Source organism: Balaenoptera musculus, chromosome 6, assembly GCF_009873245.2.
Source record: "Balaenoptera musculus isolate JJ_BM4_2016_0621 chromosome 6, mBalMus1.pri.v3, whole genome shotgun sequence".
Taxonomy (NCBI): Eukaryota; Metazoa; Chordata; class Mammalia; order Artiodactyla; family Balaenopteridae; genus Balaenoptera; species Balaenoptera musculus.
Window position 1 is genome coordinate 47,845,987 of NC_045790.1, and position 23,186 is coordinate 47,869,172.

General features: G+C 41.8%; 1 protein-coding gene across 3 annotated transcripts; it reads left to right on the forward strand.

The window, feature by feature from the left end:
- Positions 1 to 243: 243 nt before the first annotated feature.
- Positions 244 to 18,167, forward strand: PLIN2 (perilipin 2). 3 transcript variants are annotated; one of them, XM_036855261.1, is made up of 9 exons: positions 244 to 346; positions 1,336 to 1,389; positions 1,476 to 1,671; positions 3,303 to 3,385; positions 4,547 to 4,832; positions 5,624 to 5,805; positions 6,714 to 6,848; positions 7,796 to 8,086; positions 17,791 to 18,167. In XM_036855261.1, exons 2-9 carry the CDS (start codon positions 1,360 to 1,362, stop codon positions 17,929 to 17,931), a joined length of 1,344 nt encoding a protein of 447 aa, XP_036711156.1. In that variant the 5' UTR covers positions 244 to 346; positions 1,336 to 1,359; the 3' UTR covers positions 17,932 to 18,167. The 3 variants fall into 3 exon arrangements, with proteins under 3 accessions (XP_036711156.1, XP_036711154.1, XP_036711153.1); XM_036855259.1 differs by lacking the exon at positions 17,791 to 18,167 and having other exon boundaries at positions 301 to 346; positions 7,796 to 8,849; XM_036855258.1 differs by lacking the exons at positions 244 to 346; positions 17,791 to 18,167 and adding an exon at positions 358 to 640 and having other exon boundaries at positions 7,796 to 8,651.
- Positions 18,168 to 23,186: the final 5,019 nt, after the last annotated feature.

Here is a 23,186-nt window from a genome sequence, read left to right on the forward strand (position 1 = left end):
ACTGGTGGAAATCAACAGGTTAGTTACTGTTCGTCTGTCCGCGCGACTCCTCCACTGCCTTTTGCAAAACTACAAATCCAGCGTGGGCGCCGGCCGCATTTTTGTCCGGGGAACCCCAGCACCCCTGACCCAGCCAGGGCCCCCCCCGCCACGCCCACCCCGAAAGGGGCCCCCACCCCTGGTGGCGGGACTCGGCCCGGCCTCTGGGGGTCGGGTGTCCGGGAGCCGGCGGTCACGTGGCTCGGGGGCGGGGTGGGGCGGGGTATATAGCCCGGCGCCCGCGGGCCAGTCGTTGTGAACGCCGCGCGGACCCGCTGGACCCTTGGCTCTGAGCTGCTGCCGGCCGGTGGGTGCGCGCCACCTCTGCGGTCCCGGTTCCTCGTGGCTCGGCCCCCCGCGGGCTGCAGGCTGGACGTTGGCGGCCTCGTGGCGGTTTCCGGGCCCCGGCTGAGAAGGGGCTGTCTCCTGGGCCTGCGCTTTCCAGCCTCGCTTTTGTTCCTTGATTCAGGCTGCTTTTCTGCACGCTGCCTTAGTGCGGTTGTAGCTTCTTGGCTTGGTTGCGGGTAACAGTTTCCAGTCGTCCCGAAAGGACATTATTTAAAAGGAAACGCGTGAGAAAATCGTCTTAGAATTTTGTGGGGTACGCAGTGACAGACGGGCTATTGCTGCTGGCGTCTGATTTCCGCCTTTAGCGTGGTTCTCATTTCTTGTAAAAGTGGGACCCTTGGCCGGAGGGTGAACTGATTGGCTCCGAAGTGGTGGGTTCTTAACTTTCCAGCTCTGCTGCTTAGCAGTGAGGCTGTTTTGTGTGGCTGTGGATCGTTGGGGACACTAAATTGACATTTTAAAGCGTCCGGAAAAGTTTCTCATTTCCGCGGAGCACCTCCTTTCTCGTGTGTTTAGTGTCCCCTGAACTCGTTTCAGTTCTTTGACAAAGAAGGAGTAACCACCGCCCCCCACCAAAGTGCTCCATCTTGATCGTCCTGACTGTCCAAGATGTCTTCTACTTGGAATATCTCTTTAGTTTTACCATGGATTTTAACTTGGTTAGCATTTTTGTGGACAGATATTTATCTTCAAAAGGCATCTCTAATGTTCTGGTGGGGAAAACATTGAATTGAACACTTTAAGTGGGTGACTTGTACACGTGAGCTTTAAGAATCTTCTTTCAGAACAGTTTGCCCAGAGGAGAGCTCTGAGAGCCAGAGGGTGGGAAGAAATGCAGACTAAACTTGATCTTGAATTTTGCTCTACTTGAAATTAGCATTTGCTTCGGTTGGAGAATGAATCTGGGAGTCTTAGTACAGTGTCCTGAACCAAGTTTCTCTTCTGCAGATTTTTTCTTTCTCCAGAAGAAAAATGGCATCTGTTGCAGTTGAACCACAGCCGGTATGATTTATAAATAGCAGTTTCTTGATTCCTTTCCCTCCCCAGTGTGTTTTGGAAGTTAAGCTCTCCCTCCTCCTTGGTTGCAGAGTGTGGTGACAAGGGTGGCCAACCTACCCTTGGTGAGCTCCACATATGACCTCGTCTCCTCGGCTTACATCAGTACGAAGGATCAGTATCCCTACTTGAAGTCTGTGTGTGAGATGGCAGAGAAGGGCGTGAAGACCATCACCTCGGTGGCCGTGACGAGTGCTCTGCCAATCATCCAAAAGCTAGAGCCACAAAGTGAGTTTTGATTTCCCCCTCAAAATTTAGTCCTATGTACTCATCAGGAGTGAGCCCGAAGCTGGCTTGAATATGGTGAATGCCAGTGTTATGCCTTAAGTACGCATCAGGGAATCCTCAGCCTTTCCTGAGACACATGCTGCCTTTCCTGAGAAACTGCCAGGTGACCCTCATTGTCATAGAAGGTCTGCTTCATAACAATGGCAGATGTTATGATATTACCAAAAAAATCCCCCAGAGATGCTTCTGTGTTGGCAAGTGAGATCATATGGGGAAAGAGTGAGTGAACTGAAATAGCTGACTTCTTTGGGACTACACAGTATATGTGAACTGCTTTAAAAAAAATAAAATATAATAATATCAGCATACAATTCAATGGCTTTTAGTATATTCACAGAGTTGTGTAGGCATCACCATAATCAATTTTAGAACATTTTCATCACCCTGGAAAGAAACCTCATACCACTTTCTGTTTGGGGTGATGAAAAAGTCCTGCAAATGATAGTGGTAATGGTTGCACAATATTGTGAGTGAACAGTATTGTGAATGCCAGTGAATGTACACTTATACTCATTCACAGTCACTCCCCATCCCCCTCCCCCCGACCTTAGGCAATTAGTAATCTACTTTCTGTCTTCATAGATTTGCATATCCTGGACGTGTAATGTAAATTGAATCATAAAATATGTGGTCTTTTGTGACTGGCTAGTTTTCATTTAGCATAATGTTTCCAAGGTTCTTCCAAATTGTAGCGTCATATCAGTATTTCATTCCTTTTTAATATGGAATAATTTAATATTCTATTGCATGGATATATCATATTTTATTCATCAGTTGATGTTTGGGTTGCTTCTACTTTATGCCTATTATGAATAATGAATGCTACTGTGAACACTTGTGCCCAAGTTTTTGTGTGCACATATGTTCTCAATTCTCTCGGGTATATACCTAGGAGTGGAATTTTCAATTTCTCCACATTATGAACTACTTTTGAATAAGGGTTTAAATCATTCCCCCAAGTGGTTATGTCGTGGACTTTTAGGATTATACGAAACCTTTGAGAGATCAGTTTTCCAACTCTGCTACTTCCCAAATGAGTATAGTACTAGTTCTAGGCTTGGTCATTGTTGGGGGGTGGGGGGAGCTTGGACTAAAATCTGGGTCTTTTTAGGGAGATCCAGGGTGCTGTTAGCATACTGTTTCCTGGTGATAACCCAAAGTACACTGCCACCTACTGAATTAAGTGTAGGTGCGGATTAAACTAGCATGGAGATGCTAATTTTGAGAGTTTTCATATACCTCGTTCCCTGAATGAGGGTTCAGGTGAAGCCTGGCTTCTCGTGGCATTAACCTTAGGGAACAGTTGATGAGTTAAGAGGCTTCTTGGCCAGCGTCCTACTTGGCCTGTCACTGCCTCTGCTTGCTGCTCCCCCCACTTCCCACACCCATATCCTTATTTCCCTGTCAGTAGAAGAAAGTTGCCAGAAACCTGGCAAGAATCTTCTTTCTGGACTAGAGAAACCAGGCAAAGTATTGCATGGTAAATTTTTTTATGGTAAGAATGAAGGCTCAAGATATATATTCACTCTTACCCAGACTGTTAACCTTTTCATCATTTGTGATTCTTCTAGTTGCCATTGCCAATACCTATGCCTGTAAGGGGCTAGACAGGATTGAGGAGAAACTGCCTATTCTGAATCAGCCAACAAACCAGGTGAGCTTGGGACAAGAGTGCTGAGGCTTGCCACCTGACATTTTTAAGTTTTATCTCTTTAACACAGGCTGTGCAGACCATAAACAGGTAATACTTGTTTGTTCCCTCAACCTTGGATATATTTTTGAAAGAGTAATGATCACTCCGTTACCTCCTGAACTGTTGTCAGGTTGTCTTAAGAAGCAGAGATGAACTATCCACCTTTGGGCTAGAATACCTTTAGTCTGATCTCTATTAAATTTGTGGCTTCATCTCTGTAGGTGAAATTGCTTTCTCAAATCACTGATTCCCATGTGGCACTGGATAAATGCAGAGGTGGTAAATAGAGCCTTTTCTCACTTGGTACCCGAAAACACATCTAGTAGGATGGAGAACTGACACCTCTGCCTGTGTTTTGGCCTGGGGCTGTGTGCATAGGGCCAGGTGTGCATGATACCTATGTCTATACTTATAGGCATGCATGAGGGGCTCAGTATAAGCATGTCAATGTGGAAAATGCCATTTTCTCTAGAGTACTCCTTGTGCCTTAATTACTATAGGTTCATCTAGTGTAAAACAAAAACCAAAAAAACCTTGGGCTTCCCTGGTGGCACAGTGGTTAAGAATCCACCTGCCAATGCAGGGGACATGGGTTCAAGCCCTCGTCCGGGAAGATCCCACATGCTGTGGAGCAACTAAGCCCGTGCGCCACAACTACTGAGCTCGTGCGCCACAACTACTGAAGCCCATGTGCCTGGAGCCCATGCTCTGCAACAAGAGAAACCACCGCAATGAGAAGCCCACGCACTGCAACGAAGAGTAGCCCCCGTTTGCCGCAACTAGAGAAAGCCTGCGTGCAGCAACGAAGACCCAACGTAGCCAAAAATAAAATAAATTTTAAAAATTAATTAATTAGGGAAAAAAACTTGACAAATTGACAAATTTTCTATCTGTTTCCCTCATTTGGTCCTCCAACAACCCTTGAGTGGTGGCAAGTAGGGTACTTATACCTGATAAGGAAATTGAGGCTCATCAACTCTCAGTGACTTGTCTAAGACCTACAACTGGAAAGTAAAAGGGCCAGATTCATTCTTTAACTCTTCAACTATGCTACCTTAGTTAAGAACTTAACTAGGTTTTTATGCTTCTCACCAGGCGAATGATCTGCTTTTTTCCCTGTAGGTTGTGGCCAATGCCAAAGGAGCTATGACTGGGGCAAAAGATGCTGTGACGACTACTGTGACTGGGGCCAAGGATTCTGTGGCCAGCACAATCACTGGGGTGGTGGACAAGACCAAAGGAACAGTGACCGGCAGTGTGGAGAAGACCAAATCCGTGGTCAGTGGCGGCATTAACATAGTCCTAGGAAGTCGGATGATGCAGCTGGTGAGCAGTGGAGTAGAAAATGCGCTCACCAGATCAGAGCTGCTGGTAGACCAGTACTTCCCTCTCACCAAGGATGAACTAGGTAATTGGATTTTTTTCTTGAAATAATGTTGTACATCTTTTTTTTTTTTTTTTCTGTGCCATGCAGCTTGTGGGATCTCAGTTCCCCGACCAGGGATTGAGCCCGGTCCATGGCAGTGGAAGCCCCAGAATCCTAACCACTAGGCCACCAGGGAACTCCCAATGTTTTATATCTTAAAGCAATCTTTCTAAACAGCTTTATTGAGATATACTTTTATATACCAAAAAAATTCACCTGTTTTCATTCTAAATTTACAGTTACATGACCATCACAATCCAGTTATAGAATTTCTATCACCCCCAAAGATAAAAAATCCTTCATGCCTGTTGGCAGTCAGTCTCCATCCCCCCACCACCCCCACTGTCTGAGCAACCACTAATCTTTCTGTCTCTATAGTTTTCCTTCTTAAGGCACTCTTCAGTTTCACACTGAGTTGTACGTAGTAAGTCTTGAAACTTCCGGAGAAATTAGCCTAGAGAAATACTTTCTATAAATGGATTGTCCTTAATGGGCTGCTGTATAGAATCATTAAAGATTTAGTGCTCACTCTGTGCCAGGTAAGAAGCTCTAGTGGGAAGAGACCTGTGTAGGTGACATGTGTCACACAAAGGGATGTGTTCTGGGTTGCTAAGCCCAGCAGCAGACTTGAGGCATCTTGGGAAGAGGGGTCCATGATTGCTAGATGGGTGAGTGGCATCAACAAAGTCAAGATCCAGGTGAGAGTCCAGGCTTTGTCACTTAGAGCTGTGATCCTGGACTTTTTTTTTTTGGTCACTTCTATATAACTTCAGAAAAAGAAGCCAAAAAAGTGGAAGGATTTGATCCTGTTCAGAAGCCAAGTTATTATATCAGACTGGGATCCCTGTCCACCAAGCTCCGCTCATGGGCCTACCAGCAGGCCCTCAGCAGGGTTAAAGAAGCTAAGCAAAAAAGCCAAGAGACCATTTCTCAGCTCCATTCCACTGTCAACCTGGTGAGTACAACTTCCTTTAAAGGTATCTGAAGTGAGTTCATTTACCTCGAGGATTGGGAGTAAACATATCATGAAATCCAAGAATTTTAATCTTACCTTATGAACAATCCAATAGAAAAATGGGCAAAGAGTATACAGAAAACTTGCAGAAGAAAGAAAGTATAAATAGCTGAAATATCAATATATGAAGTGGCATTAATCTTACTCTGAGGGGTCAAATTACTGATTCCGGTTTTGTCCAGTGGCACTGGCAAAGTTAGATGCTGTGGGCGATGGTGTAGAGAAAGAGGAGTACTTGTGTTTTTGCACTTCCAGAGGATTCAAGGGACTCATAGGAAAGTTACAGACACACCTATGCCTGGAGCAGCTTTCCTTCTAGAAACTTATCCTACAGATAAGTATATTTGTTCAGAGTTGCAAAAGAGTATAAACAATGCACATCAACTAATAGGGGACTGATTACATCGATACATCACAGAAGACCACTGTGTAGCCGTTAAGGATTGCCAAGTTACAGAACAGTATGTGTTGTATGGCCATTAGAACCCAGTTTATTCTTGGAAGGGGAAGTAGGTGGCTGGCAACAGGGAAGAGGAAGTTCGAGTTCCTTTCTCTTTTGCAATTTTATATTTTACACGTATTAGATCTCAGTTGCTTTGCCTGTGATAAACTGGAGGTAAATTGGAGACAGTGGTTTAATAATTAAATAAGAGGCAATAAGTACTATGACTGCTTGGTTGAGTTACACATACTGATAACAAATAACAATGCTATCAGGGATAGGTCTCCTTAAAAACCAAGGATTTCTGTAAGAGTTGACGTTGGCTGATTTACATCGTGGATCGGAGGACAGGCTAACAAGAATGTCTGACTAGTTTGTTCCTGTGTCTTCTTTCAACGTGTTCTAGATTGAATTTGCCAGGAAGAATGTGCATAATGCCAACCAGAAAATTCAGGGCGCTCAGGATAAGCTCTATCTGTCCTGGCTGGAGTGGAAGAGAAGCGTCGGCTATGATGATACAGATGAATCCCACTGTGCTGAGGTGAGACAACTGGGACCGTCATCCACTACAGCTTCTGAAGAAGCTCTTACTATTAAGAACTTCTTACTAGAAACTTACTAATAAGTTTCTTATTATTCCTCTTAGAATACTCTTCTCTATCAAAAGTTTGAACAATACAGTGTACGTAGGTTGCCTGTTATGTGACCGAAAAGCAAAAATGTGCAACTTTATCTAACAATTTACAGATAGGCATATTGTCCCTATCAGGATACAACTAATTGAGAAACGCGGGCGTTGCCCTTACAGTGGGTACAGACTAAGTGAGTACAGGCATCTTTACTGTCATAGTGTTTTTTTGATAGCATAAATATAGTTGCTATGAGAATACTACATAGGAAGGGTACTAACTCAACCTTGGAGTGAGGATGGGTGAGTCAGATGGTTTGCTGGAAGAGATGAGTGGTAAGCTGAGACCTAAGGGGTGAATAAACTAGGTGAAAAGGCAATGAGGGGACGAATGTTCCAGACAGAAGAAATAGCATATTGTAGTCCTAGAACGTGGTTCTTTGCATTCCAAAAGCTAGTATGCATTTGCCCTTGAAATCTATATTAACTGTTTGTTCATATCATATCTCACTTGAGGAGAGAATATCTAAGTTGCCCTACTAATATGGAGTGTATTTTCCTTCTGTGTGGTCTCCCCTGTTAGGTTTCTTCAGCTTAAGACCGTGAACTTTGAAGACTCAGGCACTAGTTCAAATCCACACTCCAGCTGTTAACTGGGGCATGTTATTTCAACTCTAAGCTTACGTTCATGTTTATGAAATGTGAAATAATACCGCTTCACTCAGGGTTGTTACGAGGATTTTAAAAAGTTAAAGAATCCACACGTGTGGTGGATGTATAACCAGCTGACTGTAAGTGAACTAATTCATACATAGGACTGTTGGATCCACTGCTAATTCTTAAACTTGTCTTACTTTCAGCACATAGAGTCACGTACTCTTGCTATTGCCCGAAACCTGACTCAGCAGCTCCAGACCACGTGCCACACCCTCCTGTCCAACATCCAGGGGTTACCGCAGAACATCCAAGATCAGGCCAACCACTTGGGGGTGATGGCTGGCGACATCTACTCAGTGTTTCGCAACGTTGCCTCCTTTAAGGAAGTGTCTGACGGCCTCCTCGCTTCCAGCAAGGGGCAGCTGCAGAAAATGAAGGAGTCTTTAGATGATGTGATGGATTATCTTGTTAACAACACACCCCTCAACTGGCTGGTAGGTCCCTTTTATCCTCAGGTGACTGAGTCTCAGCGTGCTCAGGCGCAAGGTACAGCCAGGAGGCCCGGCAGCCTGAGCGCAGAACACATTAAACCTGTCCCTGTCAGCGACGCACAGGGCAGCCAGCCAGATGACACCTCCTCTTACGTTGAAACCTGCTAGACAACTCTGAAGTGGGGAAGCAGCTATCGAGAAAAAAAGGTCCTCTATTGTAGTCATTGCCAACTGGATTAAGAGCTTTAAAGTTTCCACTTTAACGGATGAGTTCTGTTGTTTACTTGGCTGGAAAGAAAAGAATGATAGACTGTTCAGAGCCTATCCAGAACTCACAAAAAGTTCCAGTGCAGTTACGGCCTCATTCTGTTGCCACTGTTGCTGTCTGTTTGTATTGAATAAAAACACCTTCATGTGCGCTGTTGTACGAACTCGTGTCTGCTCTCGTTTGGTCTGAGCAGGCCTCAGCACTGGTTTGTCTCACAATGCATGCTTGTGCACCCTCAGTTTTTTATTTTTCACAAGGGAATGCCCCCTTTGAATTGAATAAAATTCACTGCAGAATAGATCAGTTTTATGCTGTGTGTTACATGTGCTTTTAGTGTGGCTTTCTTGGAACTGCTTTGCCTGCATGACAGGGTTATTAATACACATGAATTCAAATGGGCTGTTGGGGAATTTGTAGTAACATTGGAAGACTAATGTTAAAAATGGAATGTTTGGTAACAGGTTTTAAACAAATTAAAAGCTAACGTTCCTATAAGAATTTTATTAGGTGGTCGTGGTTCCTTTCATTTGCCCATTTACTGGACCCCTGAGAACAGGTTTTTAAACTAGCAGAAGGAGCCACTTATGACTGACTGCCTTGCTGAAAAGAAATCAGAGCTGAGAGGAAGCAGTGACTCTTTGCATCAGTCTCACGTAAAGGTAGCAGTACTTCTTGCCAAGGGGCCATCTAACGTGTAAGGAATGAGGTTGTTCAGTGTCCAGTCTCAGCTGGACTTAAGGTACCATGTTGTCACATTGGGAGAAATCACTAACCTCAGTTGTGGGTGAGATGCCTTTAGAAGACCACATGAGAATAATTAGAAAAAAAAGACTTTGGACCCCCTGTAGAAAAGGGTTCTTCCTTCCTCCTACCTAGGGTGTCCAGACTTCTAATCCCCTCAATGTGGGTTAATTATTTAGGAAATATGGATCTCCTCATGACAAAGCTGCAGTATGCCAAACCTTTTCAAAAAAGCCAGTCTTAGAACTTGTGAAATAGAGCTACATGCTTCTGCCTGTCCTGCCCTTCAGCAGAACTGAAGTCTACGTCAAATTTGTCTCCTCTTTCTACCCTGCTTCACCCCTGTCTCCCCATGGAAACAAGGAAGCAGCGTATAACTTTACATGGACTTGTGTGAATAAACTTATCAAAGCTTACTAAGTTAGAGAACTAAATTTTTCCCCCTTGAGGTAACTCCAGGAATCAGTGAACATGTGAGCTCAGTTGGAGGGACTCCCTGAGATCCTTGAAGCTAAGGAACCTCTGGTTTCTGGGACGGTGGACTGTCATGATTTATGGGCCTCCAGGGTGGAACCAATCCATGCACTGGCCTGCCCATCCCTAGTGACTGGCTTTTCTAGAGACTCTACCTCTTAAAAAAAATTTTTTTTTATTAGTCCAAATTGGATGTGATCCTGCTGCCATTTGCCTCAAAACTTCAAGGCTGGTATTTTGTGGTTGATTCTAAATGGTTGGAAAATTTATATACTACAGCTGTACACAGACTTTCTTATACTGAACATAAACCTTTGTGTCTCCCCTTCATAAGAGTTATAGTACCTACTGAATTGCTAGTGAAAAAGAGACTTCTCAAAGCTGTTCATGAGCAAGACAGAATATAAAGAGACCTCTCTTAGTTTCTGGAAGAATACCACTGCCCTTGGTTTTGTCTGTCTGACTTTGTGTCTCAAGTTTGTGCCTACGTGCATTTCGTTTTGTTGTCAACATGTCTCAAAATTTGTGATGTCTTCGCTTTATTGTTGCATAAACTGGCAGTTTTAGTTTAACAAACTTTTTCCCAAAGAGGACAATTATTTTGAGGGGAAAAAAGCTGACTAAGCCTAGCACAGTCTATAATTATGGCAGGTTCTTGAATATTTGGCTACATGAAGCCTGGCATAGTGTGCCTGAGTGTTCAAGCCTACTTCTTTCCTTTGCATTTAATTATAATATGAACTTTCTAATTAGTTCTGGGCAAAAAAAGGAACATGGTATATTAGCCATTAATGTCTTAGCCTTAGTTTCATCATCTGTAAAGTAAAATTAGTGATGTTTTTCAACAGATGGAAGTGAAGTGTTTGAGGATAGGGTGTCTTTCTGTTTTGCACTAGTCATGAGGATACCTTCTGTGGGACAGTGACACATAGTGTCTTTAACTGGCCAGTTCCAGAGTGAGTAGTGAGTATATAATATGAGATCATGATTGGGAAAATATATCCACTTTGATAAGGCATGATAGATATTGAAGGAATCATGAAGTGAAACAGGAAAAACTAAAATTTGATTTACCTGAGATATCCCTTTTAGAGTATCATTTAGCTCATGGAGATGACTGGTGAGGGAAGGAGGAATAAGGAGAAGGACAGATATTTGTGCACAAATCTAAGAAATGGCGTCTAAATGATGCCTGGGAGAGCAGGTGGGGGATGGAAAGGAGGGCTCTTGCCAGCCTGACCTTCCTGGGCTCTCGAGGACTTGAGACTGGGCCAGGGGCCTCAGTCCTGATCCAGCTCCAGGAGTGACCTAGCACAGAGGCCTGCATGGGTGATGGTCTTGTGAGATGTCCCTGCCTTATAAACCAAGGTATTTGTTGCTTGTATCTCAAAGGGCAATACCTTCATGCTTTTAAGTGTCCACCTTCCCAACAGGTATCCTATAATGTAGGATATCCTATCATATTTTCACAGTTGCTATTTAGTAAGGAAAAGATGCTGGATAATTCCACTGTTGGATGTCTAAGTTCCCAGGCTATCCTGTAGCAGCCTACTTCATCTGAAAGATGGAGAAACTGGAAAGGAAATAGCATCGGGCTATTCGCAGAGGAGAAGAATAAGAAGTCATATCAGGCTTGAGGTCAACTTAGGCCAAAGAAAAGATGTTTTATGGTATCTTTCCTGTTCCCCTTGCTTACCTTTTGAGATTCTGATGCCATTCCCTCATGTTTGAGAAGTTACCGATTGCTAGAAGAAATTGTGTCAACTGGACCCTTACTGGGATAGGTTCAAGTCATATTTTTAGGGCTGGTTGGGGTTGAGGCCTTCTTGTTCACTATCCAGGGGTTGCTGAGCAGAGGCCGGGTGCTCAAGTGGAAAAGGCAGACTAGGAATATCACACCCTCAATTGATGATAAGGTAGTAAGAGGCAGGCAGCCCATGGCCCTGTTGAATTTGACAGGTGAGATTGCTGATTAACGCAACGCATCTTTAGTTGTTAAGATTGTCAGGAAGATGGCTAAGTGAAATGATAGGGTGGCAGTGTGAAAGCACAATGTTTGGGGGAGGGGACACAATTGCCTGGGATTTCTCCTCCATGCTTAACTTGCTTAAACTGGGCCTACAGATTACAGAGAAATGGGATATAATATAATGAAAGGTTTTAAGTCTCACAGAGGAGCCTCGTCTTGTTGTAGAATAGACCTAGGTTGTTTAGCTTGGTACAGATTTTATGAAAGTGCTGTTTGAGAGAGCCACATTAAAGATATGAGAGCCATATCATAATATCTATGTTTTTTGGCTAACTGAAAAAAATGTTTTCTAGAATTTAAGAAAGTGAGGAAGGTAGTAGATAGTGTTGTTAATTGATATTTTACAAGAGTAATGAATAGTTTAAATGGTGCTTTTGTGTAAATGTCAGTGATGAAGAAATGGTTACCATGTAAATGATCTTTTCATTTCTCTTGGGTATATACCTAGGAGTAGAATTACTAGTGGGTCATATGGTCACTCTATGTTTAATTGTTTGAGGAACTGCCAGACTGTTTTCCAAAGTGGCTGCACCATCTTACTTTCCCACCAATAGTACATGAGGGTTTTGATTTCTCCATATCCTCACCTACACGTGTTATCTGACTTTTTGATTCTAGCCGACCATTTGTTTTCTTTATTTTTTTCTAGCCAACCGTTTAAATTATAACTTAGCATTAATAGGAGTAGATGTTGAATAGTATGAATCAGGCACTTTTCCTTTTTCGTTGTCTACTCTACTCAGGTTAGAGCACAGGACAACTCAGTAAGGAGGTAGCTAATATCTCTATCTGACCGACTGCCTTGTATGAAATGGCCCTAGTGAGCTCTCAGCATGGATAAAACCATGCCATCTGTCAGTGAGCCTTCCTCTGCCCTCTTTGTCTATGCCAGGGATTATCAACTGGGGACAATGATGAAATGCAGATTCCTGGGTTCCACCCCTACAGAATCTGGTTCGTAGGTCTGGAGGTAGTACCAGTCATCTGCACTTTTAAAAAGCATCACTTAAAAAAAAAAAAAAAAAGACATCCTAGGCGATTAAATGCAGGTGGTCCAACGACTGTACTTTCAGAAATGAAGGAAACAGGAAACAAATGATTTTAATCTGAAACAAAGATAGGGCTAGGGTTACCAACAGTCCTACTCTTTCCAAACAAGAAATCTGGTGTGGGCTCCCTAAAATGTCTTATTTTAAAAAGAGCTGCACTGGTGGCACAGTGGTTAAGAAGACTCTGCACTCCCAAGGCAGGGGGCCTGGGTTTGATCCCTGGCCAGGGAACTAGATCCCACATGCATGCCGCAACTCGCATGCCGCAACTAAGGATCCCGCATGCCGCAACTAAGGATCCCACGTGCCGCAACTAAGGAGCCCATGTGCTGCAACTAAGGAGCCCACCTGCCACAACTAAGACCTGGTGCAACCAAAATAAGTAAATTAATATTTTTTTTTAAAAAAAGCTACTCTTAATTTACTTTAATTAACAAGACGCTTGGGAATTCCCTGGTGGTCCAGTGGTTAGGACTCTGCACTTTCACTGCTGAGCCTGGTTGGGAAGCTAAGATCCCACAAGCCATGCGGTGTGGCCAAAATATAATAATAATAATAGTAAAAACAAAATTTAACAAGACCCTTGGTGTAGACTCCATAAAATGTCATTTTAGAAAGACCTACTCTAATTTAGCTTAATTTAAAAAATTTTGTATTGAAGTATAGTTTACAATATTAGTTTCAGGTGTACAACATAGTGATTTGATGTTTTTGTAGATTACATACCATACAAAGTTATTATAAAACATTGACTTTATTCCCTGTGATGTACATTATATCCCTGTGACATATTTATTTTATACCTGCTAGTTTGTACCTCTTAATCCCCTTCATCCCTCTCCCCTCTGGCAACCACTAGTTTGTTCTCTTTATCTGTGAGTCTGTTTCTGTTTTGTTACATTTGTTCATTTGTTTTATAGATTCCACATATAAGTGATATCATACAGTATTTGTCTTTCTCTGTCTGACTTACTTCACTTAGCATAATACCCTCCAGGTCTATCCATGTTGTTGCAGATGGCAAGATTTCATACTTTTTTTTTTTTATGGCTAATATTCCATTGTGTGTACGTGTGTCTATCCATTCATCTGTTGATGGGCACGTAGGTCGCTTCCATATCTTGTCTATTGTAAATAATGCTGCTATGAACATTGGGGTGCATATATATTTTCATTTTATTCAGATAAATACCCAGAGGTGGATTTCAGGATGTATGGTAGTTCAATTGTTAATTTTTTTAAAAAATTATTTATTTATTTATTTGGCCATGTTGGGTCTTAGTTGCGGCAGGCGGGATCTTCCTTGTGGCATGTGGGATCTCTTTAGTTGTGGCATCTCTTTAGTTGTGGCATGTAGGATCTAGTTCCCTGACTAGGGATCAAACCCAGGCCCCTGCATTGGGAGCAAGGAGTCTTAACCACTGGACCATGAGGGAAGTCCCTAATTGTTAATTTTTTGAGTAACCTCCATACTGTTTTCCATAGTGGCTGTACCAGTTTACATTCTCATCAACAGGGCGTGAAGGGTCCCTTTTCTTCACATCCTTGCCAACACTTGTTATTTTTTGTCTTTTTGATGATAACCATTCTGACAGGTGTGAGGTGATACCTCATTGTGGTTTGTTTTTTTTTTTTAATAAATTTATTTCTTTTTAATTTATTTTATTTTTGGCTGCACTGGGCCTTCGTTGCTGAGAGCGGGCTTTCTCTAATTGCAGCGAGCGGGGGCTACTCTTCCCCTTGCGGTGCGCAGGCTTCTCATTGTGGTGGCTTCTCTTGTTGCAGAGCACAGGCTCTAGGCATGCGGGCGTCAGTAGTTGTGGCATGCTGGCTCAGTAGTTGTGGCTTGTGGGCTCTAGAACACAGGCTCAGTAGTTGTGGCGCACGGGCTTAGTTACTCCGCGGTATGTGGGATCTTCCCGGACCAGGGCTCGAACCCATGTCCCCTGCATTGACAGGCAGATTCTTAACCACTGTGCCAGCAGGGAAGCTCTCTCAGTGTGGTTTTGATTTGCATTTCTCTGATGATTAATGATGTTGAGCACTTTTTCCTATGCCTGTTGGCCATCTGTATGTCTTTGGGAAAATGCCAATTCAGGGCCTCTGCCCATTTCTTAATTGGATTGTTTGGCTTTTTGATATTGAGTTACTGTATGAGTCTTTCCTATATTTTGGATATTAACCCCTTATGGGACATATCATTTGTAAGTATCTTTTCCCATTCAGCAGGTTGCCTTTTCATTTTGTTGAAGGTTTCCTTCACTGTGCAGAAGCTTTTTAGTTTGATTTGGTCCCATTTGTTTATTTTTGCTTTTGTTGTCCTTGCCTGAGGAGACAGATAAAAATATATATATATTATTGAGACTAATGTCAAGGAGTGTGTATTGCCTATGTTTTCTTCTGGGATTTTTATGCAAATTAGAAAATGGCACCTTATCCTCAACACTTGCAGTGCCACCTTCTGGAAAATTGTCATAATAAATACAGGAATCATGGGGCTTCCCTGGTGGCGCAGTGGTTGAGAGTCTGCCTGCCAGTGCGGGGGACACGGGTTCAGGCCCTGGTCTGGGAAGGTCCCACATGCCGCGGAGCGGCTGGTCCCGTGAGCCACAACTACTGAGCCTGCGCGTCTGGAGCTTGTGCTCCGCAACAAGAGAGGCCGCGACATTGAGAGGCCCGCGCACCGCGATGAAGAGTGGCCCCCCCTCACCGCAACTAGAGAAAGCCCTCGTACAGAGACGAAGACCCAACACAGCCATAAAAAAAAATAATAATAATTAATTAAAGAGATCTGGGGAGAGTAGACAGCCAGTTAGCAACTTTGGGGAGCTCCGGCTAGAAAAGAATCTCTCTAAAAAAAAAAAAAAATACAGGAATCAGTGAAGTTTATGAATGAGTGGTGCCCCCTTATGGTTGTATGGTGAACAACCTGCAAAAATTATGCAACTCCCTGGAACCCTGGCATGGTCACTTGGTTTTCTTGAAAAGAATGTCCTTGCAGGGAGGGACTATGGTTATCTCATTAGTTTCATAGTAAGCATGTGATTCTGAGTTTGGCCTCAGAATGCCTGATGGGCATTCTCAGCAAAAGACTCCTTACACTCCTTCTTTGATGGTCCAAACTATTGTTGTTTATGCCAGTGGAAAAGGAATTTATTTTATAAATCTGTGAAGTGATTTCTCTTGTGCCACATTTCTAAAAACCCTATGAAGATGGTCAGGCACAACCACTACATTTTAAATTAAACTCGCCATGGAAACTTGATAGACTGTGGCTACTTCTTAGCTGCTCCACCCTCCCCTATTTCCTTCCCAGCCCCCCAAATAGGTTTTGGTGATGGTCCCGAATAATGAAAATTATATACTCTGATTCATTCTGGATATATGGAAGGTGAATTATTCATATGGCTCTCCTAAATCATCTCAAGGACTAGAGCTACTTTTTTTGGTGGTGGTGAGGCTTTTTTCCTAAATCCTAAGTGTGGAATCTCCAATCTTTTGCAAAGAACTCTACTTTAGGCCAGTAGTTACCTGATCTATAGGTGACTTTGGAGGTTTGTGTGTGTGAGAGGGTGGTATTTAAGAAACTGAAGAGAATTAAAGCTGCTATTTATTGAGCACCTTTTACAAGCTAGGCATATACTGTCTTTACTCCTCACTTGCAATGCAGTCAATTTGGTATTTTCCTCACTTGACAGGTGAGGAAACAGGTTGAAAAGAAGTAAGTGCAAGAGTGGGGATTTAGTCCAATGTCTTACTGATGTCAAAGTGCTTATTTTTTCCATTCTAGCAATCTAGCCACTGATAGGAGAGAACTGCTGCTTGCTTCCTTATCTGGGGTCCAGAAAACCCCTCTCTCTATATCTTCTTGTGTTGTAGCTTCCTGTTCTATTTTACATTTATTAAAAACAGAGTGATAATGGATGTTAAAATATACATTTAATAGAAATAGATCCAAACAGAGAGCTAAGCAAGGTACATCTTTTAACTTAAAAAGGCTAAAATTACAATAGTTGACTTGCCTGGCTAATGCCTTGAATCAATTTATATAAGCAATGTTGGCTTTTGTGGATGTCAGATTGGGTATAATCTTTGAAAAGTGAACATTCATGAAGATCTAGAATGTAGTTTGATCTCCCCAAACAGAAAGCTCAGAAATAAATAGTGGAAGTTTTTACCTCAGACCAGACAATCCTCTGAGTACCTGGGTTCTTACAGAAAAGTGCAATAACGGCCACAAACAGCCAGGTAAGGGGCCCAATAAAAAGCAAGATTCTCGCTTCGTGTTTTGTCTTTTAACTATTTTTAAAAATTGTGGTAAAATATACATACCATCAAGTGTACCATTTTAGCCATTCTTAAGCGTACAGTTCAGTGGCATTAAGTACATTTATAGTGGTGTGCAGCCATCACCACTATCCATTTCCAGAACTTTATTATCATCCCAAGCATAAACCCATTAGACAATAATTCCTTATTTTCCCTTCTATTTTTCGATGGATATTTTTTGTTGTTGTTACTGTTAGTTGTTTTGCCTCTGTCAAATTTTTTCCTCTGCTATCAAGATTTAGCCTTTAGTAACTTGTTATACCTTACTAATTTTCTGCTTCTAATCTTCTGTTGGTTAAGAAGTATTACTTTGCTTATCAAAATTGTATGCAAAGTAACAGTTAATAGAACTTCTTATCCCTAAAAGCCTTTCCTATGCAGAGAAGAGCTAGGGCTTTGTGATGGCTATTTCAACTATTCAAAGACCTTTTTGCTTCCTTAGTTCCTAGACACTTCCCAAAGGGTTTATAGTATTGGAAATCAAACTTATGGAAAAGAGGAGTATTATTGGTTTTAAGAGAATAATAGAAAAATAGACAGATGAATAACCAGAAATGCTTTATAGCTTGTATTTTCAAAAGCTTTCATTTAATTCATTCTACCACTAGTTGGTTTCCTTTTAAAGAGAAGTTTCCTTAGTGCTTTTATAATATGAGTGAATTGTGGGAATAAGACTATAAACATATTGAAGACAGCATAGTTACGGACAAAGTAAGGTTCATGTACATGCAGTAATTTATGTTTCTAAGAGCTCACCTGGACTTGACAACTCACTTCATTAGTGTTTGTTTTAATATCCAAGATTCTTCTTTTACAGGTACTTGATTTCAGTATCACAGAATTGACATCTGAGACTGATGAAATTCCAGATATTATAGCTTTGGAAGAGGAGGATGGACCAAATCATTCACATGCCAATGGCCCTCAGCCTTCTCAGGGAAAAATGTTGAATAACTAATAAGAAAAATCTCCTTTTGCTGAATACACAGTTTGTGTCACATTAAATTTCATGTTTGCTCATGTGTTTATTCCTGTGGCTTTGGGGATTAATCTATTGGGAGTTAATCTCTTTTTTGTCTACTTGGTCTTAATTGTAATGAAACTCTGATTGACCCAAACTTTTGGAAAAGAGTCTCGTTCTGCATCATATATTATTTTATAGAATTCTTCAAAGTTTAATCTTTGAAATGCCTATAATAAAAATGGGCTGTATAATCTTGAATCAGAGTGTTTTTTTAAAAAACTGATATAGTGGACTATTTTTTTTCCTCCCAGGATTCATTCCTGTTTCTTCTGGTAACAGCACCTTTATGTTTTGGGGGTGGGGGGTGGGTCTCAGTGCGTCTGCTAGTCAAGGTCTTTTTGCTTTCCCCTGGCCTAGGGGGTAGGCATATGACTAAAAAACAGGTCAACTGGGAGGAAGCATATAATGATGGGTAAAGGCTCAGACTCTGGATTCTAATCTTGGTTCTTCTACTTTCTAGTTATGTCACTTTAAACAAATAACTTAGTTTCTCTGTACCTCAATTTCCTCATCTGTAAAATAAGGATAATAGTAGGTTTGTTATGAAGAATAAATAAACATTTATAAAATCTTAGAGCAATGCCTGGCACAGAACAACATTAAATAAGTATTAGTTAAATAAATTGTAGAAACAATGGCCAAACCAGTATTGAGGAGCGCCCCCCAGTGTCCAGATTGTAATTTTTTTCCATTTGTCAGAAAAAGGTATTGTAATACCTTTTCCCACTAAAAGAAATCAGTGCTTCTTGGAGAAATGGCTGATTCCAGGTCTGAGGCAGGAAATGTACAAAATGAGCCTTGAACTTCTTGCTATTTCAGATAGAAAAGAAGCTGATTTGAAGAGGTTCCCATTGACTAAAGATGGAACAATCTGAACTTCAATAAGGATAATAATTGCAATAGATTGAACCCCAGCAAATATGAACCCCATCAAAATCTAAATATATCTATATCTATCTATCTATATATAAAACAACCTAATTGGTCACTTTCAGGGGATGATAGCAAACCAATTATTATCTTGAAAACTGGTAAATAGAATGAAAGAATCGAGACTTCCCTGGTGGTGCAGTGGTTAAGACTCCGCACTCCTGATGCAGGGAGCCCGTGTTCATTCCTTGGTTCAGGAACTAGATCCCACATGCATGCCGCAACTAAGAGTTTGCATGCTGCAACTAAGGGTTCGCATGCCACAACTAAGGAGCCCTCGAGCCACAACTAAGGAGCCCACCTGCCACAACTAAGACCTGATGCAACCAAATAAATAAATAAATATTAAAAAAAAGAAAAGATTAGGGCTGGAGGTATAGTTTAAAAAAAATAAAGTGAAAGAATCAAGAATTTATCCTTCTTGGGAATTCCCTGGCAGCCCAGTGGTTAGGACTCTGTACTTCCACTGAAGTGGGTGCAGGTTCCAGGAACTAAGATCCTGCAAGCTGCACATGGTGAGGCAAAAAAAATTACAAAATAATTTATCCTTCTTTATGTCTTCATCACTAGGTAAACAAATAGTAAATGAGGGAAAACCTCTCTCATAAAAGTATTCCTTCTGACAAATGAAAAAGACATGATATCTCAGTCAGTTAGGACTGCTATAACCAATTACCTTAGACTGAGTGGTTTAAACAACAAACATTTATTTCTCACAGTTCTGGAGGCTGGAAGTCTGAGATCAGGGTGCCAGTGCCAGCAGAGTCAGGTTTTGGCGAGGGCCCCCTTCTGGGTTGCAGAGTTGACTTCTCTTTGTATCATCACATGGTGAAAAGAGCAGAGAGAGGAAGCAAACCCTCTTGTGACTCTTATAGTTCTATGCGTGAGGGCTTCACTCTTATGACTGCATCTAATTCTAATTACCTCCCAAAGACCCAACCTTCTAATACCATCACATTGAGCAATAGGGTTTCAACATATGAATTTGGCTGGGGGGACACAAACATTCAGCCCATAACAAATGATAAATGAGAATTTCAACATTTTGCAATCACCTGTGAATAATGGTTCTAAGCACTTAGCATTTTTGCTTGTCAATGGCATAAACAGAGATATTACATATTTCCTGATGAAAAAGCATGTACCAACCATCATCTAATCTTGCCAAAGTGATCATACATGAGTCCAATCAATCCTCTGGATCCAGGTGCCAATTTGAACAAAGTACAGAGGACAGGGACAGTGGAACATGTTGAACTGTACCATGAGGATGCAATCAGTGAAACCCAGACCAGGAGACATTATTCAGGTCAAATAGTCCTGGTTCTTCAACAGATTAATTGTAAGAAAAAGGGGAGGGGGAATGAGAAAAATGTGTAATTAAATTATATTATTAAAAACAAACAAAAAGATACATGCACCCCAATGTTTATTGCAGCACTATTTACAGTAGCCAGGATGTGGAAGCAACCTAAATGTCCATCAACAGAGGAATGGATAAAGAAGATATGGTACATATATACAATGGAATATTACTCAGCCATAAAAAAGAACAAAATAATGCCTGTTGCAGCAACGTGGATGGACCTAGAGATTGTCATACTGAGTGAAGTAAGTCAGACACAGAAAGACAAATATCATATGATATCGCTTATACGTGGAATCTAAAAAGAAGGGTACAAATGCACTTATTTATAAAACAGAAGTAGAATCACAGATGTAGAAAACAAACTTATGGTTACCAGGGGTCATGGGAAGGGATAAATTGGGGGATTGGGATTGACATATAGACACTACTATATATAAAATAGATAATAATAAGAACCTGTTGTACAGCACAGGGAACTCTATACTCAATACTCTGTAATGGCCTAAATGAGAAAAGAGTCAAAAAAAAAAAAAGTGGCTATATGTATGTGTATAACTGAATCACTTTGCTGTACACCTGAAACTAACACAACATTGTAAATCAACTATACTCCAATAAAAACTTAAAACAAACAAACCCAGGAAAGACTAAAAAAAAAAATAAAAAAAGAGGCAAGACCAAAAAAAAAAAAAAAAAGCAAGACTAAACTATAGTGTCTAGGGAAGCATACTTGGGTGGTCAAACTACAAGACAAGGCAAGGAAGTTATTATTATTTTTTCAATATAAATTTATTTATTTATTTATTTTTGGCTGTGTTAGGTCTTTGTTGCTGCTCATGGGCTTTCTCTAGCTGCAGTGAGTATGGGCTACTCTTCATTGCAGTGTGCGGGCTTCTCATTGCGGTGGCTTCATTTGTTGCAGAGCACGAGCTCTAGGTGCGTGGGCTTCAGTAGTTGTGACGTGCGGGCTTCAGTAGTTGTGGCACGCGGGCTCAGTAGTTGTGGCTTGTGGGTTCTAGAGCTCAGGCTCAGTAGTTGTGGCGCACGGGCTTAGTTGCTCTGAGGCATGTGTGATCTTCCTGGACCAGGGATCAAACCCATGTTCCCTGCATCGGCCGGCAGATTCTTAACCACTGCGCTACCAGGGAAGTCCTGGAAGTTGTTATTATAAAAGTGAGGATGGTGGTTATTTTTCGGGAAAAGAGAGGTTTCTGGAATGGATGGAGAACTTTTATTTCTTGTTCTGGGTGATAGTTATGATGATGTTCACTTATAATGATACATTAAGCTATTTTTAAAAAGTAAATTGGAGTGCCTGGGGTATAAATCTTGAGTGGCGTGGCACATGGGCCTGCTGTTTCGTGAGCTTTATTATCTGGCCTTTCCGTTCTTTATTTATGCTATTCAGGACCATCTGATAAAACTCCTTCAGAGTCAGTTTTGCTGCTTGCAACCAAAGAACACTAATTGATTCAAGTGGCTTTGGAAAGTAACCACTAGCAGTGAGGTGGATATAGATAACTTTTTTGGAGAAGTTTTGCTATGAAGAGAAATGGACTGATAGCTAGAAAGGCATTGGGGTCAAAGGATTTTTTTTTTAATGATGGAAGATATTACATCATGTTTATATACATGGGAAGAACTGATGATGCTGCAGGAGAGAGTAGAGGACAAATGTTGGAGCAAACTCCTTGTGTGTGAGAAAGGGAATACAGTCCATCGAATGTGTGAGAGGACTGGTCTTAGGTAGGCACAACCTGATTCACCCGGATTAACAAAAGACAAGGAAGACTATATGGGCAAAGATATAGGCAGGTTGGTAAACTGTTGATGGAGGTTCTTTTTTGGAAGCATCTATCAATTAAGAACAAAGGACATCATTGAGAGTGAGGAGGAAGAAGGGGGTATTGGAAGTTTAAAGGAGGGAAGAATATACATGTAATTGTATGGAGAGTGAGATTTTGGGGAAATAGGGTGGAGAGGGCAGGCCTAAGAGTCTATTTCAGTTGTCATTAATTTTGGGTAATGCCAGGCATCATAATTGCATTTAGCTGCTAAGCTGCAGGTACGGAGTAGGCAGAGAATTGACATAATAGCCATTTGGATTCTGCCAGATAAATCTGGCAAAGACAGAAAGGGGCCAGGATGCTGAGAAGAGTTCGAGGAACTGAGAGGCCAGGGCATTGGAAAGATTACCTACATGGATATTGAAATCATCATTCCAGGAGTGATGTTGGGAGAGACAGAGAATTAAGGGCTAAATCTCAGAATGAGGTCCAGCAACCTGGAGATCTTAAACTTGACCTACACAAGGAAGACTTGTGGGTGACAGCATACTTTTCAAATGAGCTGGTGGTTTTAGTGAGGCAATACTTGCCTAAAGTGTTAATGAGAAATAAGTAGGCTCTCCACCCCATTTCCAGGTTCTGCTGTATATGGCATGCGGAGGAGAAAGCAGTCATCAACTGACAGGGCTGCAAGAGAAAGGTGTATGCGTAGGGGAGAGCCAGATTTCTTAAAGCAATGAGATGAAAGCAACATTCAGCACTTGAGGGCAAACAAGATTTTACTCATAATATATCCCAGGCTCAGAAGTTACGCCACTTGCTCAGGGTTACACATGTAGTGAGAACAGCTGAGGAAATCCAATGCTTTTTCTACTACAGTGACCAGCTTATGGTTTTTATCTGACGTAATAGGCATATACGAGCAAAAGGAACCACAAAGATCAGAAAAAAAGGATCAGAAAACGCGAAGCCGCAAGACGCCAGCAAAGGCCCGCAATCACCCGGAAGTTCGCCAGCCCCGCAAAGCCTTGTGGGTCTTGTAGGTTCTCGGCTGGTCTTGACCGGAAAAGACCGAGGCAAGGGTGCATTGCGTGGCGGGAGAC

Bases quoted from the DNA above. Each gene is read 5' to 3' on its own strand.
- PLIN2 (XM_036855259.1), top strand. From the start codon at position 1,360: ATGGCATCTGTTGCAGTTGAACCACAGCCG. The intron at 3,386-4,546 runs GTGAGCTTGGGA...TTTTCCCTGTAG, and splicing joins TGAATCAGCCAACAAACCAG to GTTGTGGCCAATGCCAAAGG. The intron at 4,833-5,623 runs GTAATTGGATTT...ATATAACTTCAG, and splicing joins TCTCACCAAGGATGAACTAG to AAAAAGAAGCCAAAAAAGTG.